This window comes from Liolophura sinensis, chromosome 8, assembly GCF_032854445.1.
Source record: "Liolophura sinensis isolate JHLJ2023 chromosome 8, CUHK_Ljap_v2, whole genome shotgun sequence".
In the NCBI taxonomy this organism is placed as follows: Eukaryota; Metazoa; Mollusca; class Polyplacophora; order Chitonida; family Chitonidae; genus Liolophura; species Liolophura sinensis.
In genome coordinates this window covers 14838848-14860018 of record NC_088302.1, presented here as the reverse complement: position 1 = coordinate 14860018, position 21171 = coordinate 14838848, and the positions used below count along the sequence as shown (strand labels likewise).

The 21171-nt window shown below is 38.4% G+C and overlaps 1 protein-coding gene across 3 annotated transcripts in view; it reads left to right on the top strand.

The window, feature by feature from the left end:
* Positions 1-6027: 6027 nt before the first annotated feature.
* The window catches only part of LOC135473760 (uncharacterized), a 129263-nt gene continuing 114119 nt past the window's right edge, over positions 6028-21171 (top strand). For all 3 annotated transcript variants that reach the window (XM_064753644.1, XM_064753643.1, XM_064753641.1), the window contains exons 1-2: positions 6028-6145; positions 11728-13589. In XM_064753644.1, coding sequence (XP_064609714.1) covers positions 11776-13589 — 1814 coding nt within the window. In that variant the 5' untranslated portion in view covers positions 6028-6145; positions 11728-11775. The remainder of the gene's footprint in view (positions 6146-11727; positions 13590-21171) is intronic.

Here is a 21171-nt window from a genome sequence, read left to right as displayed (position 1 = left end):
GGATGCCGTAAAGCGCTGGACTATGAATCTAATTAGCATACCAGTGCACTTCAAATCTCACAATGTGTGAATCCAGTTTTACCTAACTTGCTACTATTTGTGGAGGGATTTTGTTTCTATGCTGGTCTCGATGTTGGATTTTAATCAGTTTTACTTCACTGGGGAGTTGTTAAGAGTATGATATGTTTCGGATATCCAGTGGTTTATTTTGTGGATTTTGAAATGGTTGAGTGGAGAGTATGTTGTTTAATTATCCGAGAATAACGAAAGCTAAGAGGTACCAGGATGGAGGTACAGTGGTAGGGACAAGTTTTAATGTAATGCATCTTAAGATATGATTGATTGTGAAATAAAATTTAGGCAAAAGATATTAGGCGAACTGCTTTTAATAACAAAAGTCGCATTGGTGGTAAAATACGCCGATATATTATAGTCATGCAATACATACTGATTTTTTGCGAGATACGAAAGACGAGCAGATGTGATGATAGCAACCAGACATACATTGCTATCTAGAAAATGTGGCAATTGTTGCCTTGATTGGTATATCTTTGTGCAGTTAAGATTGTGGTGTGTCCTTGGTTAATGCTGTATCTTACTGTCCTACTCTCAGATTTGATTAATTTATTACCCAGATGTAAAATGGGATTCTGTCTTCTCCGAAAAGGACTGTGGTTGCTGTCCGTTGTTGTTTGATCGGTGGTCGGTGATAGTTCTGGGTTGCAAAGCGCCCGGATGTGGCTAGAAAGGCTCCGCCGAGATGTAAATGTTTTACGATGTAATATATATATGTACGACATACTTCCATGAATACAAGTTTAATAATGGCATCGCTGTTCGACTTTTTTATTATATTAATCAATTGTAATCAAAACCAAGTCGTACGAGGCTTCAAGATTGCTGGAAAACCTTCCAACGTACAGCAGGAGAGGAAGCCCGCGCGAACCAGACATAAACTCACATCTAGCTACTGCATTTGTGAGAGTCTTGTCTTGCTCAGTTGTTTTAAACACAGATCAAATTCTAGGAAACCGGAACCATTTTTTCAATGACAAATGCAAACTTTTTCCTATACACTGGATGCGTATGTAGAGAGAATCGGGAGAGGTAGTGTGTTCGATGGAAGAGGCAGTCCAGCCTGTGGATATCATGGCGCTATTTGACCATTTCTGGTCACAATCGGGGAGAACTACAAATAGGGACAAATGATTTTCAACTATATTAATTTGGACATAAATTATCTGATCAGTCACATGACCTGAAAAAAGAGCCGCATGCAGCCAGCTGGAATCCCCAATTACAAGGGTTTGAATTTAAATGACCAAGTTCAGAAAAAAAAAGAAAAAAAAAACGCCTTTCTTTCTACGAGGCCGCCATATCGACTTCTGTTGCGAAGGTTGATGGTTTATTCCAGCCATAAACCTCACCCGCGTGTTGTATATGTGAACAATTCCTGAGTACGGCGTTAAACATCAATCAGTTCTTCAATCAAAGCTCATTGAGGTAGTGAAATATTCCCAATTTCTCATCTCGATTCGTCTGCGTTTTCCCAGTTCCTATAGTTATAACGTGTGAATTGGTTCATTTTTGACGATGCCACTTATCGTGTGTTGCATGACTTTCTGTTGGCTTATGCGATATTATTGCGACCAAACCGCAATGTTCAGCATCCTCTTGATGTAAGCCGAAAGCATGCAACAATCCCTCGATGGCTTTACGTTGGCTCTCCGTGGCGACTGATGGCATCTGCTTGAAAGGGCATGGAGATGTCTCTACAGAAACAGGATAACACTTACAACACGGTGTTGTTCGTGCATAAAAATAAGGATAGCTGACCATCCTAAACCTGAAGACAGTTATATACATGCGATTCAATTCGTGTTGGACAAGTTATTGCAGCACTCATTGTGTGAATGTCTAATTCCTGATGGACCAGTCCCTTTTTACGCTCCAACGGTGAATAAAACGGGTTGGGCGGCCCACATACTCAAACAGGAAAACAGCCAATAATATTATTGGTCGTATCAAGAATTTGTTTTAGACAAGCACCAAACAAAATATAAAGTCTACAAAATGAAAGGGAGGTTTCAAGTCGCTTTTAAGTAACAAATCGCATCCCTGTGTTCATTCTTTCTGTTTACTTGTGGGGTGTTCTCTAAAACGCCATAGAGCAGAAATTCGCGTGTATTTCTGTTTTCGGAAATCATGTAAGTTGTAAAGTCAGAAGACATGCATAATACCAGTATTCTGCTGATGGATTTATTTATTTATTTATGTGATTGGTGTTTTTCACCGTACTCAAGAATGTTTCACTTATACGACGGCGGCCAGCATTATGGAGGACGGAAACCGGACAGAGCCCGGGCGAAACTCCACGACCATCCGCAGGTTGCTGTAAGACCTTCTCTCTTACGGCCGGAGAGGAAGCCAACATGAGCTGGACTTGAACTCACAGCGACCTCATTGGTGAGAGGCTCCAGGGTCATTACGCTGCGCTAGCGCGCTAACCAACAGAGCCACGGAGGCACCCGCTGAAGGATTGAGCATCCTCTGTCCTTTCGCAGAGTTTTAATGTGGTTGTATGTGTGGGTATGTATGCTTTGTGTTTTACATCTTCCTTGGCAATCTTCACTCATATGACGAGGAGTGGTCATTAAGTTTGTGTACATATACCATGTGTCTTCTTGTGGCAGGGTGAGTTCATGCCGCCTAAGTGCTGCCACCTCTGAAGTATCATGCCGAACACACCAGGCCTGCCATCCCACCCAGTGACATTATGCTGACTCCGGGCCAAACCCAATCCCGTCCCATTGCTCTGATTGTATATATTAAATGTGATGACACCACATCTATTGAGTAGTTCTAGACCAGTTACGTCTAGTGAATTGCAACTCGCATCATTACGTTATGTTTTTACCTAATTCTGCTAAAGCGATAGTGCTAATCGGTCGTGTAACTTGACATTTAGACATTTATATACATAAACAGAATGAAACCATGAGTTAAATTGACATACAAGAGGCCGTATTTCACCGGTTACATTTGACCATTTTCCAAATATCACACTGTTGGCGCGGCTCTGTTTTACTCTCTGTATGTTTTAAGTCTTTTATATGATATAATATATAACGAAATCTTATATTTACGAACTTTCTTGAAAGTTAGCTAAACACAGCGTTTAAACTGATGAACATAGTCTTGATAATTAGAACACGTCATGTATGTTCGTGGGTTTCCAGCGGGCTGGACCCTTCTCTTCCCACCATAAAGCTACATACCCGCCGTTGTCTAAAAGTGAATTACATGTATTCTTGAGTACGGCATAAAACACCGATCCAATAAATACATAAATAAAATACCACGTAACTTGTGATAAGCTAACTATCTCAATATACGCTGATAATGTTGTTTTATACTGAACGTCTATGACCTCAACAATTCAAAACACGTGCCCTAAAGCTGCATGTACAGCTTGTGATATATACCAGTTAATCCCATGGAGTACAACCAGGAAACATCGAGAAAGTATGTAGGTATATAGACATCAACATATATATACGTGCTTCGACGTAGTTAATTTCCTGTTTCTTTACACTTCATTCGGGCCACGCGAGTACAAGTGGAGATGACATTGTGTATGTTTGCTAAATATATATATATATATATATATATATATATATATATATATATATATATATATATATATATATATATATATATATATATATATATATTCACTATAAATTGTGTATATATATATATATATATATATATATATATATATATATATATATATATATATATATATATATATATATATATATATATATATAGTGAATGATTCTGTCTACAGGCCGTCAAGTGCACAAGATGCTTTCAGAACTGTCTCACATACTGGTGTATTTGGTCCTTTTGGTAGATTTACCCGATGCCTCCTCAAAATGCGAGGCTTAAACATTTTCACTCCACATGAATGCATATGGCAGCAATACTACAGAAGCGGCGATATAATTATTCATGCATTCATTCCTTCATTCATTTGTGACAGCATGCGCAGTTTACTTATGAAGTCGCTTATAAAGGTGGTTAAAACCATATAATCAAAACAATTTCAGGATAGAGCGTACGTGTGTATGCAGCAAACCAGGTGGGCCTGCATATGTTGGTGATGTCAAACCTCGTGACTTGTGCATTATCCATCAAAGGCTTTATATTTATTAATTTATTTATTTATTTGTTTGTTTGATTGGTATTTTACGCTGTACTTAATAATATCTCACTTATACGACATTGGCCACCGCTATGGTGGGAGGAAACCGACCACACCCCGGGGGAAACCCATGACCATCTGCAGCTTTCTGCCAGACCTTCCCACGTACCGTCAAAGGCTTTATATCAGAAGAACATAGCCCGGTATTTTGGTTTTGTAATAGGCCTACACCGTTTTCCCGTTATAGCTATGGTCGGTTTCCTCGCATTCCTGTTATGGTTATATGGTCGTTTTCTTCACCCATATAAGCTGCTTTCCCATTGGATATGGTCGGTTCCCTTCACTCGTATAAGTTGCCTTTCCACATCAAAGAATTATTGAATACGACAAAGACGCGACAAAGACGCTCACACAGTGGGCGCCACCCACATCTTGGGGAATGCCACTTTAAATTCACTTTTACAAATGTAGTTTCATGTATTAAATAAGAGTTAAGACCGTATTTAATACTTTTTATTTCATTTAACCTGCGCGGTGGTCGAGTGGAAGAAGTCTGAATGCCTGATTAAAGAAGGCCTGCGCATAACGTATATACCGTCGTAATTCCTGGTCAGATCAAAACATATTTTGGCAAATCGAGCCGAAAAAGCCCTATCTAAACCAGCATTGGCATGTATGTTTGCTGGCCATGACCTTCAACGTAAGCAGACCAATTTGGACTTTCATTTCATTTTCATTCCTAAATTACAAAAATCAATGTTTTAAAACTTAAAAATTACAAAGAAAAGTATTTTGTCTGGATACGTTTTTGTGTCTCTTTTATGTTTTTATTATTTTTTCTTTTATCCATTTAGCTATCTTTTTATTTTTGCCTGCTTTGTTACATTATTTTGATATTTTCAGAAAGATTGACTCGTCTTAATTGTACCAGACCATGCACAGTTTCATGCGGGCAAAGACTTATGTACTGCATTGGGAATAAAACTAGAGCAGCGACGACAGTGTGATAGTTGACAAATGGTCACACATATACCCAGCGAAATACAGTCTCTTGTCAATTTACCCCAGTTAGGGTTTTATTTTAACTATTCATGTAAATGCTTACATGGTAGCAAATTACATCGTAGTTAAAGCAGAATTAGGTAAAAAAAGTTGTCGCCTGCATTGATATTAGTTGCATTTTATTAGATGTCACTGGTCTAGATATGCTGCCTCAGTGGAACGCTTTGCCGTGGACACCAGGCAGAACTATATTTTGCCTACTGGTATCTTAGCTTCCTGTGCCCCTAACAGTAAAGTTTCAGGATTGTCCATTTCCTAGTTCAACATATTAGTAGGCTACATGCATTAAAGTTTACATTATATTCTAGACTAAATTTAGTACACAGGCAACCTCTCAGTGTGGACTTATTCAATGTCAGCACAACTGTCGAAAAACAACATGATTCTTTTCACTGTTCATTGTTTGTCTGAAACAGCTGGTACAGGCCTGGGGTCTGTTTAAGCCCCTGCGGCAGTTGAAAGGAAGTTTCTAAGGTAAATAAGACCTACAATACTGGGGCATATCGCTGTATCTTGTTGTACCCAGAGGGGTAGCGGTACCGGTATTGTAAAGTACATATATACTAAGATTAGGAAAGTAAAAGTCAAAACCATACAAGCTGACTTCTGTGGGTTCCCAAATATATTTCTTATCCGTGAATCGCAGTTTTTGAAGCTGAAGTATGCTCCTGTTTCAGCTGACGAACACTGACGTATAAACGCAACGCAACGTACGAGTCTGTCAGTTCATGTTTAACCCGACAGATGGCGCTGCGGTAGATTACAACGATAATGTCTTACATGTCATCCAAGAAGCGTAAATTTTGCCAATAATGCCACAATTTCTGCGTGTGTGTGATTTAGTCGGCTGTGTTCCGAACGATAGGTAAAAAGGTAAGATTGTGAGTGTTTGGGAGCTGCTGGGCTCCTATAAAAAAGGTAAAATATAAATTTGTGGTTGTTCGTCTGGCTGAAATCTGTTCCCAATGGAACCACCGTCGGATGAAGCAAGCTTGGTTAGAAGATGACTGAGAGAACGATTATGACCGACCTGGCACTTGGAGAGTCTGTCTGAGCCACTGTCTCTCATCCAGTCCATTGTTTCTCATTCAGAACGGCTGAAATGTTGTTGTGTAAATATTTGAAAACCCGCATTGTAAGCAGAGTGACGTATTTAAAACTCTAGTCATAATTTGCACACATGTGCATAACGACGGTAGGCCTACAGTGGATACCGTAAGGCTACAGTCCAAAACTACTGTGTAACTGAATCATATCTGTTGTTTTTGCAGAAAGTACTGTACAACTGATTTATGTAAAACATGTGTATTTATCTTTTCAGAGATGGTTGATAAAGTTTAACTTTGAATTCCACCTCTACCTCTGCATCGGTACTGAGATAACATTTAGCCAACCTCAGTACTTAAATGTCTTGTTGGAATTCATGTCAAACTCGACAATACACCTAAGGCGTTTACCATTATGCAAAAACACCAGTCACCAGCCCAGATGGCCCCATAAAAACTAATTACATAACATTAACGGTGAATAACATCAAATAACATCACACGATTGGCTAGACTAGGCTGCTGACACTGGTGTTTCTGCATAGTCGTAAGTGTCTTAAAGTCTTTATAAATTTATTATTTGCTCCGTACAGAAAATTTCCATTGGAAATGACATCGCATATCTTATTTTGTTAGAAAATTGAAAGGTTCCCAGTGCATACATCTATATGGTTAAGGAAATCTGTTTCAAATATGTGATTTCACTCTCATATTGCTGTGACATGTATGACTTCTGTGTCTGTAAAGCCACATGCGCTTAGTAAAATTGGCATAAGAACTTTCAGGGATAGCATTTACTTTTCGTGGTGCAGACATTTTGAAAAATGTTACATCATGCACACGACAACATCTTCATTATACACAAGAAATATATACATATATATATATATATGTATGTGCAGAGTAAATACCTAGAAAAAAAGCAGTCTTCGTACCTTCTGCTTATGCTGATATATTCTTCATAAAATAAAAAAAACAAGCACAAATGAAAGAAAACAGAAAATAAGATACATGTTTATGACATACTGAGCAGGCAAGCATCTAAATAAATGGAGAATGGTTAAATGGTGTCATTTAGAGTTCACGCAAAATGAGTTTAAGGGAACCGCTAGTGCCATGTGTAGCTAGAAATGCATGTGAAGATAGTTAGGTTATCTGACATCATGCAATTGATTACCTAAATCTAAATTTGGGATATTTACAATGGATTAGCACATTGCAGCTATTCATTCACATCCCTGAAGAGGGTAATTTTTGATTTGATACATGTTTGCGTTTTGCCAGTATGAATAACCGTTTCACCAGGAAAACTGTAAAATGGGCCATCTCTTCATAGTGATAAAATTGTATTAATTTTCTCTGTTCTTTAAGGAGAGAAAGTAAATGATTGCTGTAATTCTTCAAAATTTTCTCATGTTTGCAAGGTGTTTATTCAAGCATATCGTGAAGGCATTATTCTGATCAAATTATACTTTTTTTTGAAGCCTTTGAAACTGGCTAATCCAACCCAATGTAGTTTTGTCTTCAAAATCAGATTAAAAAAGTACATAAATTGCTCTGAAATTTGCTCTTTTATATACGAAAAGGTGGAGGAATTTGGGTAACTTCTTTTTGGGTGGTGGGGTGGGGAGAGTATCCAGGATTACGCTTGAGGAAGAAGAGATTTCCATGAATAACGAGACATCATTATAATTTGTATTGTTAAAAAACTCAGGTATGTACATGCACATGTGCAAGAGGAGAATGTAACATGTACTGAAATCAGGCAGGTATGGAAAAAAAGACCCTATAGGCCAGAGAGCAGCTGCACAGTGTCAGTCTAAATGTCAAAATATTACTTTCTTTGGCGACGGTTATGCAAATGGATATTTTGCAACTAGTTATTGCAACGTAACCTAATACATCTTAAGTACTATAGATATACATATAATTGTATACCTGTACCCTATTTCGTCTAAAATTTGGGACAGATATTAGTGGTGTTGAAGTAGAATATTACATTTCTTTTCCAGCCATTTGGAAAAGTAAAGATATGAGTATGTTGTTCATTGGATGGTCTAACCATGTGAGAAAAAAGAAACTCAATATTCTTGCTAGAATTACATATATACTGGCTAAAATGAGCAGACATGGTGTCCCAAATTTTGGAAGGATTAGGGTATTATAAGAAGAATTATAAAGTTGCATGTATTGTTCAAGCAGACTTGTAAAATGTTATTAATATTATAATTAGTAATTAATATGCTGTTTTTTATATACTGTGAACTAGTATGGGGATCTTATATGCATATGTGATAATGTGTGCATTAATATCCGTCAGAGGAAGGTCCAGTTTTTGTATCAGGTGTCCTTGTCATACTATGACAGGAGAAAATCTGAAAAAAGTCTGTTGAGAACAGTTTTTGGAGACAAGAAAATCTGTTACTGCTACACTGCAGAGCAATAATCACAAGCAAGTTTTTAAGTATGCTGGTTTTACATTATGATGTGACAGACGTATGTACATTTGCAAGTACATGTACATGTATAGCAGTAAGCTTGCAGGGTTGAGTCATCTGCATAACCGTTCTGTAAGTTTTTAATACATGTAAATACATCATATTGGTAAACCTTCACAGACATTTTCTACAGTGTATGTACATGTACACTTTCTTGAAGGTACATGTATCATTACTGAAAGACATTCATATTCTTATAAATTATAATGCATAGCTTGTTGGTACATGTGCATGTGTATTTAAATTTGATAACTAAGGCTAATGACAGGATAATATATGTTAATACACATTACAGTACACATAGATTTATGTTCTTACTATTTATAAGCTTATAAATGCCCAACATTTTCGTAATGAGGAAGTAGTTAAAGTATTTGTAATTTAATTCCATCTTATTATGTGTTCAGTAATAGATATTGCACAATTTATTATATAGCTGTATGCATGCTGTTATGCAGGCCTTTATCTATCACTTTATGGTGTTTACGTCCAGATTGGGTGTTGTCTTCATCGGTGGATGTGGAAGTAGACTGATATGTCCTACGTGGTAGATATACATTTTAATGTACGTTTACATCATGCGTATATGACTTTGTTGAGTACATGTACTTATTCATATGGTAGACTGAAATTAAGGTTCAACTGACTGACATCCTGTTTTGTTTAGGCCACTCAAGAAATACCAGGCTTTGTTTAGTGAGTAAATTATTATGTTTATTTTGTGTTCAGTCAATTTATCACATGAACTTTCACTTCTATGATGTACATGTACATATACATGTGTACCTATAATGATTTCATCTCAAAATTCACTTCAGTGTTAGTTGTAGGTTGGGGGCTTTGGCTGGGGGGTGGCGGGGTGAGGGGCAGGGAGGGAGACCTTGTCAGGGAAAGCTTGTATGGATACTAGTATGCTTACATATGCTATCACTTGAGTGCAAGAGACATGTACATGTGTACGTAAACAGTGCCAGTGTAAAACCAATATCTTGTCACTGGCATATGAAAGATCACAATACTTCTGAAGAGGTTGCGTACCTGTGAACCGAATTGTACAGGGTATGTTTGTCCAAATACAAGATTTAACTTGAAGTCAAATCTTCAATTTTTTTCTCAGTCCAAAGTTAATAGTGTACTAACAGTATGTCAGGTATTAACTATATCTGCTGCTGTTATGTTTGGTCTTTGTACAACTGTATTGACTAATTAGTTTCGCTATATTCTTTTCACATATAAAAGAGCAGATTTCAGTGCAGTTTATGCAAATTTTGGATTTGATTTTGGAGACAAAACAACATTGGGTGGATGCGCCAGTTTCAAAAAAGTATAGTTTTATCAGTCTACATAGAATAATGCTTTTCACAATATGATTTCAGTATATGCTTGTAGAATATGCTAAAGGCATCTTTTTATTTATGAGGTACCATGTGACATACCCATTCGGTAGTAAACAGAAATCCTTGTATTTAGAAGTTAACCTTGAATTGATTGATCTTAAATCCACAAAAGATTCATTGTCTATGACAAGTATCAATAAATTTTAGGAAGTGTAATGCTTTTTGTCGTTTTAGAAAAAATTTGAAAGGAATTGTACGGTTTTTTTGACAGACGAATCTGCTCATCAGTAGAGACGTAAGGAGTTGAAGTCTGATGGTGATTATTTTTATTGCATATGTGAATCTTTACGTTTCAGTCACGATAGAAGTGCATATACTCACAAAAACTATTCACTCTGCAATAATTTTAGCAAACATGCGAATAGGTTGAAGAATTACAGTAATACCAGTTTAAGTTAATGCACTTTTGAACAACAAAAACTGGTTCACTTTTCTGACCTCGTATGTGCTAGCTGTATATATCCTGTCTTTCTTCAGAATCCATTGGCGTCACATGCAGTAACCTTGTACCAGTGCTGGCAGCCTCTGCAGGAAATCATTTATTACATTTATTCAGTTTTTGACAGCTGTTCCAGTACACCAACATGCCACTAATCTGTTTATTTCCAATATCTCGCATTCTTTTGTGGGAACTTAAAAATGAAGAAGAGTGATAGTTAATGTGTGTTAGGAGTGTTTGTAGCGCTGTATCTGGCCACCTGTTCTTGTCGAGTCTCATTATTATGGGGGCTGATTGCTTAATTACGGTGGGAATCAATCAATATGCTGTTTACTGCAGCATAATTTGTGTATCTTTGAACTATGGAAATGGGTGAATATCTGAACAACCCACAGTGTCCATGTACACTGTACACGTGGCTGATGCTGAAGTTATGATTTATGTTGTATACCTTTTTGATGTAGGCATATACACATGGTGTGCTATGAAATACACACATGGTGCTGTCAAACATACACATACCTTAATTCACTCCTGATGATGGCATAATAAAATGACGAAATATTGAGTTAAAATGAAGCTTTATTGTTCAGAGTTACACTACTTCTTTAGCTGTGTACTAATTCCTCAGCCTTTCCCCATATAAAAGTGTAATTTTAAGGGTAATTTATGCACATTTATTGTTAGATTTTGAAGACAAAAGTACAGTATATTGCTTGGATTTACCAATTTTAAAGCTTCATAAAAAATGTAATTTTATCAGTTTACACAGAATAATGCCTTCAGAACATGGCTGAATAAACATCTTGCATCTTACATCTTATTATTGAAAAATAAGTGGTGGCAGTGAAGACTATTTCTACATACATGTATGAAATCAGGTGGTAGAAATCATAATAAGAGTTAGCAATAACATTAGTGTAGATGTACATGTAAGAGCTGTGTTGGGCGTACATGTGTAGTATGTCCACAGTTAATTGGATGTCATCCACACACTAGCCAAACACTAACAGATGCAGTAATGTTTTACAAAGGAGGATTGCTAATTTAATTGTAAATACGTATTGTGTTTCAGGCAGATGCACATGTAGACGTGGTGAGGAGCTGAAGCATTGAAGTATATATGCCACAGAGAACAGCCATGTCTGACCGTGAGGATAACGCAGAGGGGAAGACTCTGTCAGAGGGTCAGGACCCAGCTATAGTACATGGCGCTTGCGGTGGCGGCCAGTCTTCCATCCACGCCTCTATGACCAGCCTCGATCAACTTTCCGAACCGGTCGTGGATGACTTTGTAGACAATCTGAGCCTGGAGGTGCAACTGGGGGAAGGGAGCTCTCGTCATGCGTCTGAGATCAGCTCTCTGTCGTACCAAAACCTTCTGGAGGACGGGGAACCAGTAGGAGGGGCAGTGGGAGGGGCTGGCTCATTGGGAATGTACTCTCGTCATGAGAGTGAGGAAAGTGTGGACTCTTGTGTAGCCGATTACCCAGACACAGACTTTCAACCTATTGACGTTGAAAAATTTGCTGCCCAGTCATACGAAATGGCTCGTAGATTCCCCTCTGATCGGGACGAGGCTCCAGAGTCTACTGACTCCACCCCTGAAGATAAACATGCGCCGGATTTCAACATGGGGGACAGGACTCCCAGTGCCACTAATCAGCTGGAGCATAGCATTGAAGGGATTAAGTTACCAGGTGCAGAAGTGGGTGGGTCTGACCCCGATGAAGACAAATCTACATCCTGTAAAAACGGCTCTTCCTGTCACGGTCAGAAGGACTCTTGTAGAACAGTTAAATCGGAGCATCTGAACGGTGATTGTGATAATTTCAGTTTACAGAAGGAACCCATTCGTAAGAGGAACAGTCTGGAAATCAGGAATAATATTCCAGTGGTAGGCGAAGTGAAACATTGCGAGGATAATGGAACAATGGCAAATTATAATGCCCAGGGCGCTAAACCCAAGATGAGAAAAAAGTCTCCAGGTTTGGCATGTCGTGTGAATGACCGTCACTCGGGGAGCGGTAGCGATCGGGATGGGTCCAGCTCAGAACGGGATGTGGAGAGAGTTAGGTCATCATTAGTGTTCTCAGCGGAAGGCTCTGCCATACCTGTAGAAAAACTGCGCGGTGCTCAGGTGAGAGACATGAATGGCTCTCATATTCTCGTTGATGGCCATGGCGTGGAACATGGCGGAGATGTTCACATAGAGAACGAATATGATTATGTCAAGTATGCAAGAGTCCAGTCAGACAATTCTTATGTCGGCATGAGGCTGGCTTATTCCAGCTCCGCAGAGGGAAGTGCCATGAAAATTGGGAGTCACACTTCATCTAGTCAAGATGGAAGCTCAACAATAGGATCTAGGGAATCGTCACCTGAAAAGGCTCTCCATCAGAGAATCCTGCGGGAACTAGGTGGCAACTGTGATCCTGAAAAACAGAATGTCACTGAAGAATCTCTGACAGAAATACCCTTGAACAATATAGACGGGACACTAGGGGACGAGAGGCAGGCTTTCACACTGTCTCCAGAGAACACTGAGTGTGACAGTATTGAGGTGGAAAGCGTGCTGTCAGAAGGTGAAAAGTCAGTGTCTGGCATGCCCAATGTTGAGGACGGATTGTCCAGCAGCCAGACCAGTGATGTGGAGGACAACAACTACCATGATGGTCCAGCAGATCTGCTGCGGCGCAGACAACGGGCTGAGTTAATGCAAGGCCTAGAACAATTAGAGAATGGGGACTCCCCAGAAGGTCCAAAAGACATTGACGCCCAGGCCATCATGGAGGACCTCAAGGCTAAGCGTGAAGCCCTGGACATGGCCATTGCAGATATCAAGTCAGCCATTAAGAACAGCAAGGGAGTGGCTCTGTCCTCGCCTCCACTAGAGAATGAACTGGGCAATGGAGGGGAACCGGTTTGGGTCATGAGGTAAGTCTTTTTCTTCATCTGTTTACAGTGATAAAGTTGAGGGATGTGTTTTATTTGTGAATTTAAGCTAAACTGCATTTACCTGTGCACATGTGCCGAAAGATTGGGGAGTGCATTATTATTAGAGTAAAGAAATTTCAGCAAAGAGAAAACACCCACAGCCCAACCACAAAATACATGTTTACATGTACATGTAGATTACTGTAGTGCATGTTAAGGGACGGCTGATGAATGTATTGAAACTGCAAGCAAACAAACACACAGAAGTCTATAAAAGAAACCCTGGATTTGGTTATCATCAAAAACATGCTTTTGGGAATATCCTGACCGAATTGTGGAATTCTCCATGATTCTACCCTATTATTTTTGGACAGGGTCAGGTTACATCCAACAAAGAGTGGCCTTATGTATACTGTACTACATAGCACAAACAAAATAATTTAACACAGAGTCCGTTATTGTAATAGTTACAACTCCAATCCAGAGAACACCTACTGACCAGCCACAAGTGCATGTAATTGTACATTTAATTGTACATGGTTATTTATTTGTTTGATTGGTGTTAACCAGTATTATGGTGGGAGGAAACCGGTCAGAGCAGGATTGTGATTGGAAGCCATGGCCATCTGCAGATTGCTGAAAAACATTCCCACGTAGGGGAAGAGGTAGCCAGCATGAGCTGGACTTGAACTCACAGTGACCGCATTGTTGGGGGGTTCCTGGGTCATTGCGCCATGCTACCCCCCTTGGCCACGGTGGCCCCTAATTGTATATGTGGTTGCATATATAGACCCAAATGAACATGTCCAAGTGATGCTAATGTTTAGTGCAGCACATGCTCAGGCATGTACATGAATCTTTCATTACAAGAGATGGTTTAAGTATGTGTACTTGTACATAATGTTAATGTGTTCAAGACATTTATATTACTGTTGGTGTGTATATGCAGCCTGACTTTTCAGGTGTCTTCTGTACTTGGTACTATAAATCTTCAACTTTTTCGACCTCTACAGCACTTTTTTCAGTGGAATTTATCCACACAATTATTACGCAAATCATCCTGAAAATTATTTGTTCGTGTCACTAGAGATGCAAGCTTCATAAACCTGTGCAAATTATTTTTCTGAGAATGTTTCAAGTTGTGCAGGTGGTTGAAAATGTTGAAGAATTAGGGTGTTAAGAAAATGGAGCATTTTGTTCACATCATACCAGGGCATCAGCAGCATATAATTATTATATATATATATAATTCTTGATTTACATGTAAATCTGTTAATGATCATTATGGTGATGCCATATGAATATTTCACACCAGCTGTTGTACATACAGTGTTACATGAAGTTGATGGAGAAAGACATTATTAATATTTGAGTATATCCTGCATTTACATAAAAGTCCAGCTCGGGCATGAAGCGAAAACTATGATTTTCAATACATGTATCTGGGAGGTGGGAATTTTATATAGTTCCTCTTATTATGTCCAAGCTCATCTGTGGCTTCTTCCTGGTGAATCCAATATATGATTTATTGCACCTTAGCTCCGGTGCACAAATTGCATGACTTGATCATCATCTAGCACGACATTTCACTTTGCTGTCCCAATCAAGTTAACATAGTTAATGCGGCTGTCCATGAACAAAGTGTGGAAGTGTGTGTACACTGACTGTACATGGTCATGTGCTGAATTTGAAATTGAAACATTTTCAAGAACGGAATTAAATTTTTCAGGTACATGTAAATAGCTGTATTATTTTTGTTTTCGTGTGTCTGTACAAATTGGAACCTGTTACTGACCCTATGTTTTAAAAGATACATGCATGTATTAAGGGATTAAGGCACTGTTAGTTACATGTAGTTGTCCCTCAGGACCTAAATTTGACTGTATTGGACAGAACATCTCAATAATGTATCAGTCATGCTAATAGTGCTTGATATGTTGACCACATACCATAAAACGGCCTGATTTTAGCTGCCTTGGTGTAAGATAATTAGATTCATGTCATGGTTTTCAATAACATGTACATGTATGCACATGCTAGGGTTTGAAATTAAAGCTGCATTGGTACACATACGTACATGTATGCTTATGTACAGGGTATTTTAGCCAGTGCACTTCAAAAGTTTACATGTGCAGTCAGTTAGTAAACCTGGACGCGCTGTGTAGACTTCATGTCATGCCAGTGGGATACTTTATCAATGCATACACGTACACGTATATACATTTGGTTTAGTCTCATTGTCTTTTCTTCTAAAATATGAAGAACTTCATGTGCACATTTATGCCACAGTCTTGCTTTAGTCTTGTATTTTTTTTCTTGTTTGTAAAGATACAGTATCTTTTTCTGAGCTGTTCATTTAGTCCTTTTCCAGTGAAATATCATCCCATCTACCAAGCCTCAAAACATCTGTCTAATCAATAGAACTCTCAGAAACATGAAAAGGTGGGCAAGTTAGCCATGGACAAAATTTATGGTCATCTTGGGTATGTTGTGTTTGACGGTCTTACAAAACAAAACGGTTGCACATAGATGTCCATGTACTGTTTTTTATCCACATACATATCCATGTACTTCTCTTTATCCACATACATGTACATGTCCTTGTACTGTTGTTTATCCACATACATATCCATGTACTGTCTTTTATCCACATACATGTCCATGTACTGTTCTTTATCCACATAAATACCCATGTACTGTTCTTTATCCACATACATGTCCATGTACTGTTCTTTATCCACATAAATACCCATGTACTGTTCTTTATCCACGTACATGTTCATGTACTGTTCTTTATCCACATACATATCCATGTCCTGTTCTTTATTCACTTACATGTTCATGTACTGTTCTTTATCCACATACATATCCATGTACTGTTCTTTATCCACATACATATCCATGTACTGTTCTTTATCCACATACATGTCCATGTACCGTTCTTTATCCACATACATATCCATGTACTGTTCTTTATCCACATGCATGTCCATGTACTGTTCTTTATCCAACAAACTTATCGATGTACTGTTTTTTATCCACATACATGTCCATGTACTGTTCTTTATCTACATACATATCCATGTACTGTTCTTTGTCCACATACATGTCCATGTAGTATTCTTTATCCACATACATGTCCATGTACTGTTCTTTATCCACATGCATGTCCATGTACTGTTCTTTATGGATGTCCATGTAGTGTTCTTTATCCACATACATGTCCATATACTGTTCTTTATCCACATACATGTCCATGTACTGTTCTTTATCCACATACATGTCCATGTACTGTTCTTTATCCACATACATGTCCAATATACTGTTCTTTATGCACATGCATGTCCATGTACTGTTCTTTATCCACATACATGTCCATGTACTGTTCTTTATCCACATACATGTCCATGTAGTATTCTTTATCCACATACATGTCCATGTACTGTTCTTTATCCACATACATGTTCATTTACTGTTCTTTATCCACATACATGTACATATCCATGTACTGTTTTTTTATCCACATGGATGTCCATGTACTGTTCTTTATCCACATACATGTCCATGTACTGTTCTTTATCCACATACATGTACATGTACTGTTCTTTATCCACATGCATGTCCATATACTGTTCTTTATCCACATGGATGTCCATGTACTGTTCTTTATCGATGTCCGTGTACTGTTCTTTATCCACATACATATCCATGTACTGTTCTTTATCCACTTGCATGTTCATGTACTGTTCTTTATCCACATACATGTCCATGTAGTGTTCTTTATCCACGTACATGTTCATGTACTGTTCTTTATCCACATACATATCCATGTCCTGTTCTTTATCCACTTACATGTCCATGTACTGTTCTTTACCCACATGGATGTCCATGTACTATTCTTTATCCTCATACATGTCCATGTACTGTTCTTTATCCACTTACATGTCCATGTACTGTTCTTTACCCACATGGATGTCCATGTACTATTCTTTATCCTCATACATGTGCATGTACTGTTCTTTATCGATGGCCATGTACTGTTCTTTATCCACATGGATGTCCATGTACTATTCTTTATCCACATACATGTACATGTCCATGTACTGTTCTTTATCCACATACATGTCCATGTACTGTTCTTTATCCACATACATGTCCATGTACTGTTCTTTATCCTCATACATGTTCATGTACTGTTCTTTATCCACATACATATCCATGTACTGTTCTTTATCCACATACATGTCCATGTACTGTTCTTTATCCACATACATGTCCATGTACTGTTCTTTACCCACATGGATGTCCATGTACTATTCTTTATCCTCATACATGTCCATGTACTGTTCTTTATCCACATACATGTCCATGTACTGTTCTTTACCCACATGGATGTCCATGTACTATTCTTTATCCTCATACATGTCCATGTACTGTTCTTTATCCACATACATGTCCATGTACTGTTCTTTACCCACATGGATGTCCATGTACTATTCTTTATCCTCATACATGTGCATGTACTGTACTTGTAGCTTGGGTGCTCACCTCTTATTTTTGTTCTTCATGTACATCACACGGCATGTTACATGTACATGTACAGTGTACTCCAGCCTGGTTATGGGTGACACGGTTTCCTCAAGGCTCTGTCTAGTTTCTCCTATAAACTGGACTGCAGCTGTACTCATTACACTTCTTAGTGAAATCTCCTTGAATACGGGTTGAAGCATGAAGAAATGAAGGAATGTGGGAAGTTTTTATGTATTATTGTATCTGTTTGCATACAATGTACATATGTAGAAGTGTATACATGTAGGCCTGTGGTCATTAGTGTGAGCAGTTTACTCATGTAGATTTATCTACTTGTACTGTACAATATGTATGTAATGTACCCTAATTCCTCGACCTTTTCACGTCAGAAAGAGCAACTTGCAGTGCACTTTATGCATGTTTTTAATTTGATTTTGGAGACAAAACATTTTTGGGAAAAAGAAACATTGGTTGAATTGGCAAATTTCAGGGCTTCACAAAAAGTATAATTTTGTCAGTCAACACAGAAAAATATTCTCAAAATTTGCTTGAATAAGCGCTGTGCAAACATGCGAAAAGGTTGAAGATGTAGGGTATGCGTGTCATGTAATACTAAGGCAATACTTGTATCCAGGTGCATACAAGTGTTGGATAAAGAAAAAACCTGGGTCCCAGACTGCACATGGTACAAATGTATCTTAGGAGACAGTGTCGGACTATTTGGACTATCGGCATGTATCTGTTAAACATGTTCCAGGAGTATAAATATAGCTTGAATTTTCAAGGGAGGTAACTTGACCCTATGGGCCATCAGATATCAGCTGGTTGTCAATTTTACAGCAGTGAGTCATTACCTGAATCAATATTGTGTCATCTACTTGTCTGGCCAGCACAATTCATCATTAATTTGTTATTTGTTGCTCCCCAGCCCTTTTAATATGACTTGCCACTCTTTTATTTTTGTCATGGAATCAGTACGCCCTTCCAAAATGGTTACCATGGCAATGGTCATTGACACCAAATTGCAGCTAGTTTTTCATCTGTTCCTACATGTACATGTATACTTGTGTATGTGTAGTTCTGAAAGATGCTGACACACATGTAAATGTACATGTATGCCTGTAAAATAGACGTTGGAGAAATCAGGGACTGAACTCATAAATATGTGCACTGCGAATATGTGAATATGCATATTTAATAGTACATGTACATGGTACGTTCATGTAGATGGCTGTAGGTAAGGAGAATATTGACAGGTACATGTAACGGCCATTCTATCAATAGTAGTCCCTAGCCAAATAGCTCCTGGCACCAATTAAAGAAAAGAAAGGCGTATATCTTGCGTCCAATGAGGCCCAGTGCTAATTACAATTACTGACACATGCTTACATATAACTGTCTGAATTCTACAGCCAGTTATACAGTAACAAACCCATAGGTTTATCTCATGTACTGCTACCTTTAATTTCTTCATGCTTCATAAAGAAAATTGGAAAGCATTTTCTAATATCCATCGATTGTGATTTATTTTTCAACTTCAAAAACTGCTTTTTGTACCACCCATCTGTTTGGCTTTATGCTTGTTTTTTCTGAAATATAGCAGAGCTTACTCACCTAAGATGTAAAATCTTTAAAAAGTGCCATTAAGGAACTTATCATTTTAAAGACCATGAAGATGATACATGTAAATAAACTCAAATAATAATGTTTTTAATGTATTTGATTTGACAAATAGATGTAGCAGAATGTCTGTATTTTAGCCCAATTTACATGTAAGCAGACTGTCCAAGGGCCATCTGTACATGTAGGTTCCGGAAGCTCTGACCTTTCAGGTTTTGGATTCAGACATTTGTCCTAATTCAGGTCAAAACAGTAGTGGTCTGGTCCTGGATTCCAAGATGTGACCTCATTGGTGAAGACAACTAGTCTGGTCCTGAGGCCTCTTCCTCAAAACGATTGTAGCCTAAGTTGACGGTAACTAGCATGGCAACGTATGCTTTTAAGATGTCTCTTCACGGTAGTTAGTATCAACATAGCCAACGATTGCTTTGTGCAAGCAGCCCCTGAACTCAAACATGCAACCTCATTGGTCAAGATAATTGGTCTGTTTCTGGATTCAAACATGTATTCTCATTGGTCAAGACAACTAGTCTAGTGAAGGATTCAAACATGCAGCCTCATTGGTCAAGATAAGTGGTCTTGCCCTGGATTTAAACATGTGATTTCATTGGTCAAGACAACTAGTCTGATGCAGGATTCAAATATGCAGCCTCATTGGTCAAGACAACTAGTCTGGTGCAGGATTTAAACATGTGATCTCATTGGTCAAGACAACTAGTCTGATGCAGGATTTAAACATGTGACCTCATTGGTCAAGATAAGTGGTCTTGTCCTGGATTTAAACATGTAACCTCATTCGTCAAGATAAGTCATCTTGTCCTGGATTTAAACATGCAATCTCACAAGTGGTCTGGTCTTGGATTTAAACATTTGAACTCATTGGTCAAGATTAGTGGACTGTTCTTGAGCATGTCATCTCATTTTTCAAGACAAGTGATCTGGTCTTGGATTCAAACATGTAATCTCACGCCCTGCCAGGTCATTGGAGGGAAAGTCTGCCTGCAACCAGCTGGTGGCCGTCGGTTTCCTGTGATCTCGGCCCGGGTTCCTCCCACCATAAGGCTTGCCACCATCGTATAAGGGAAATATTCTTACAGCATGAAACACCAGTGAAATAAATAAATAAATGGTTGTAAGCTTTGGTCCAGGACTCAAAAATATGACCTCATTGGTCAACTGGTCTGGTGGTCTGGTCAAATAAGTAAATGCTTCATAAAGAAAAGAGAACTTAACCATTACATGCTGTTTATGCATCAAAATTTGTTGAATTAAAAATGCAGTCTATGCAAAAATGTGAACCAGGCAGTTCTGATCTTTCTGAAGGTACATGTTTATGATGTCCCATAATGCTTTGTGGAGTAACTAACATATGTTGCAAGTGTCATACTCCCCCCCCCAACAAACGTTTTCCCCTTGATGATCAGGAAGCCGG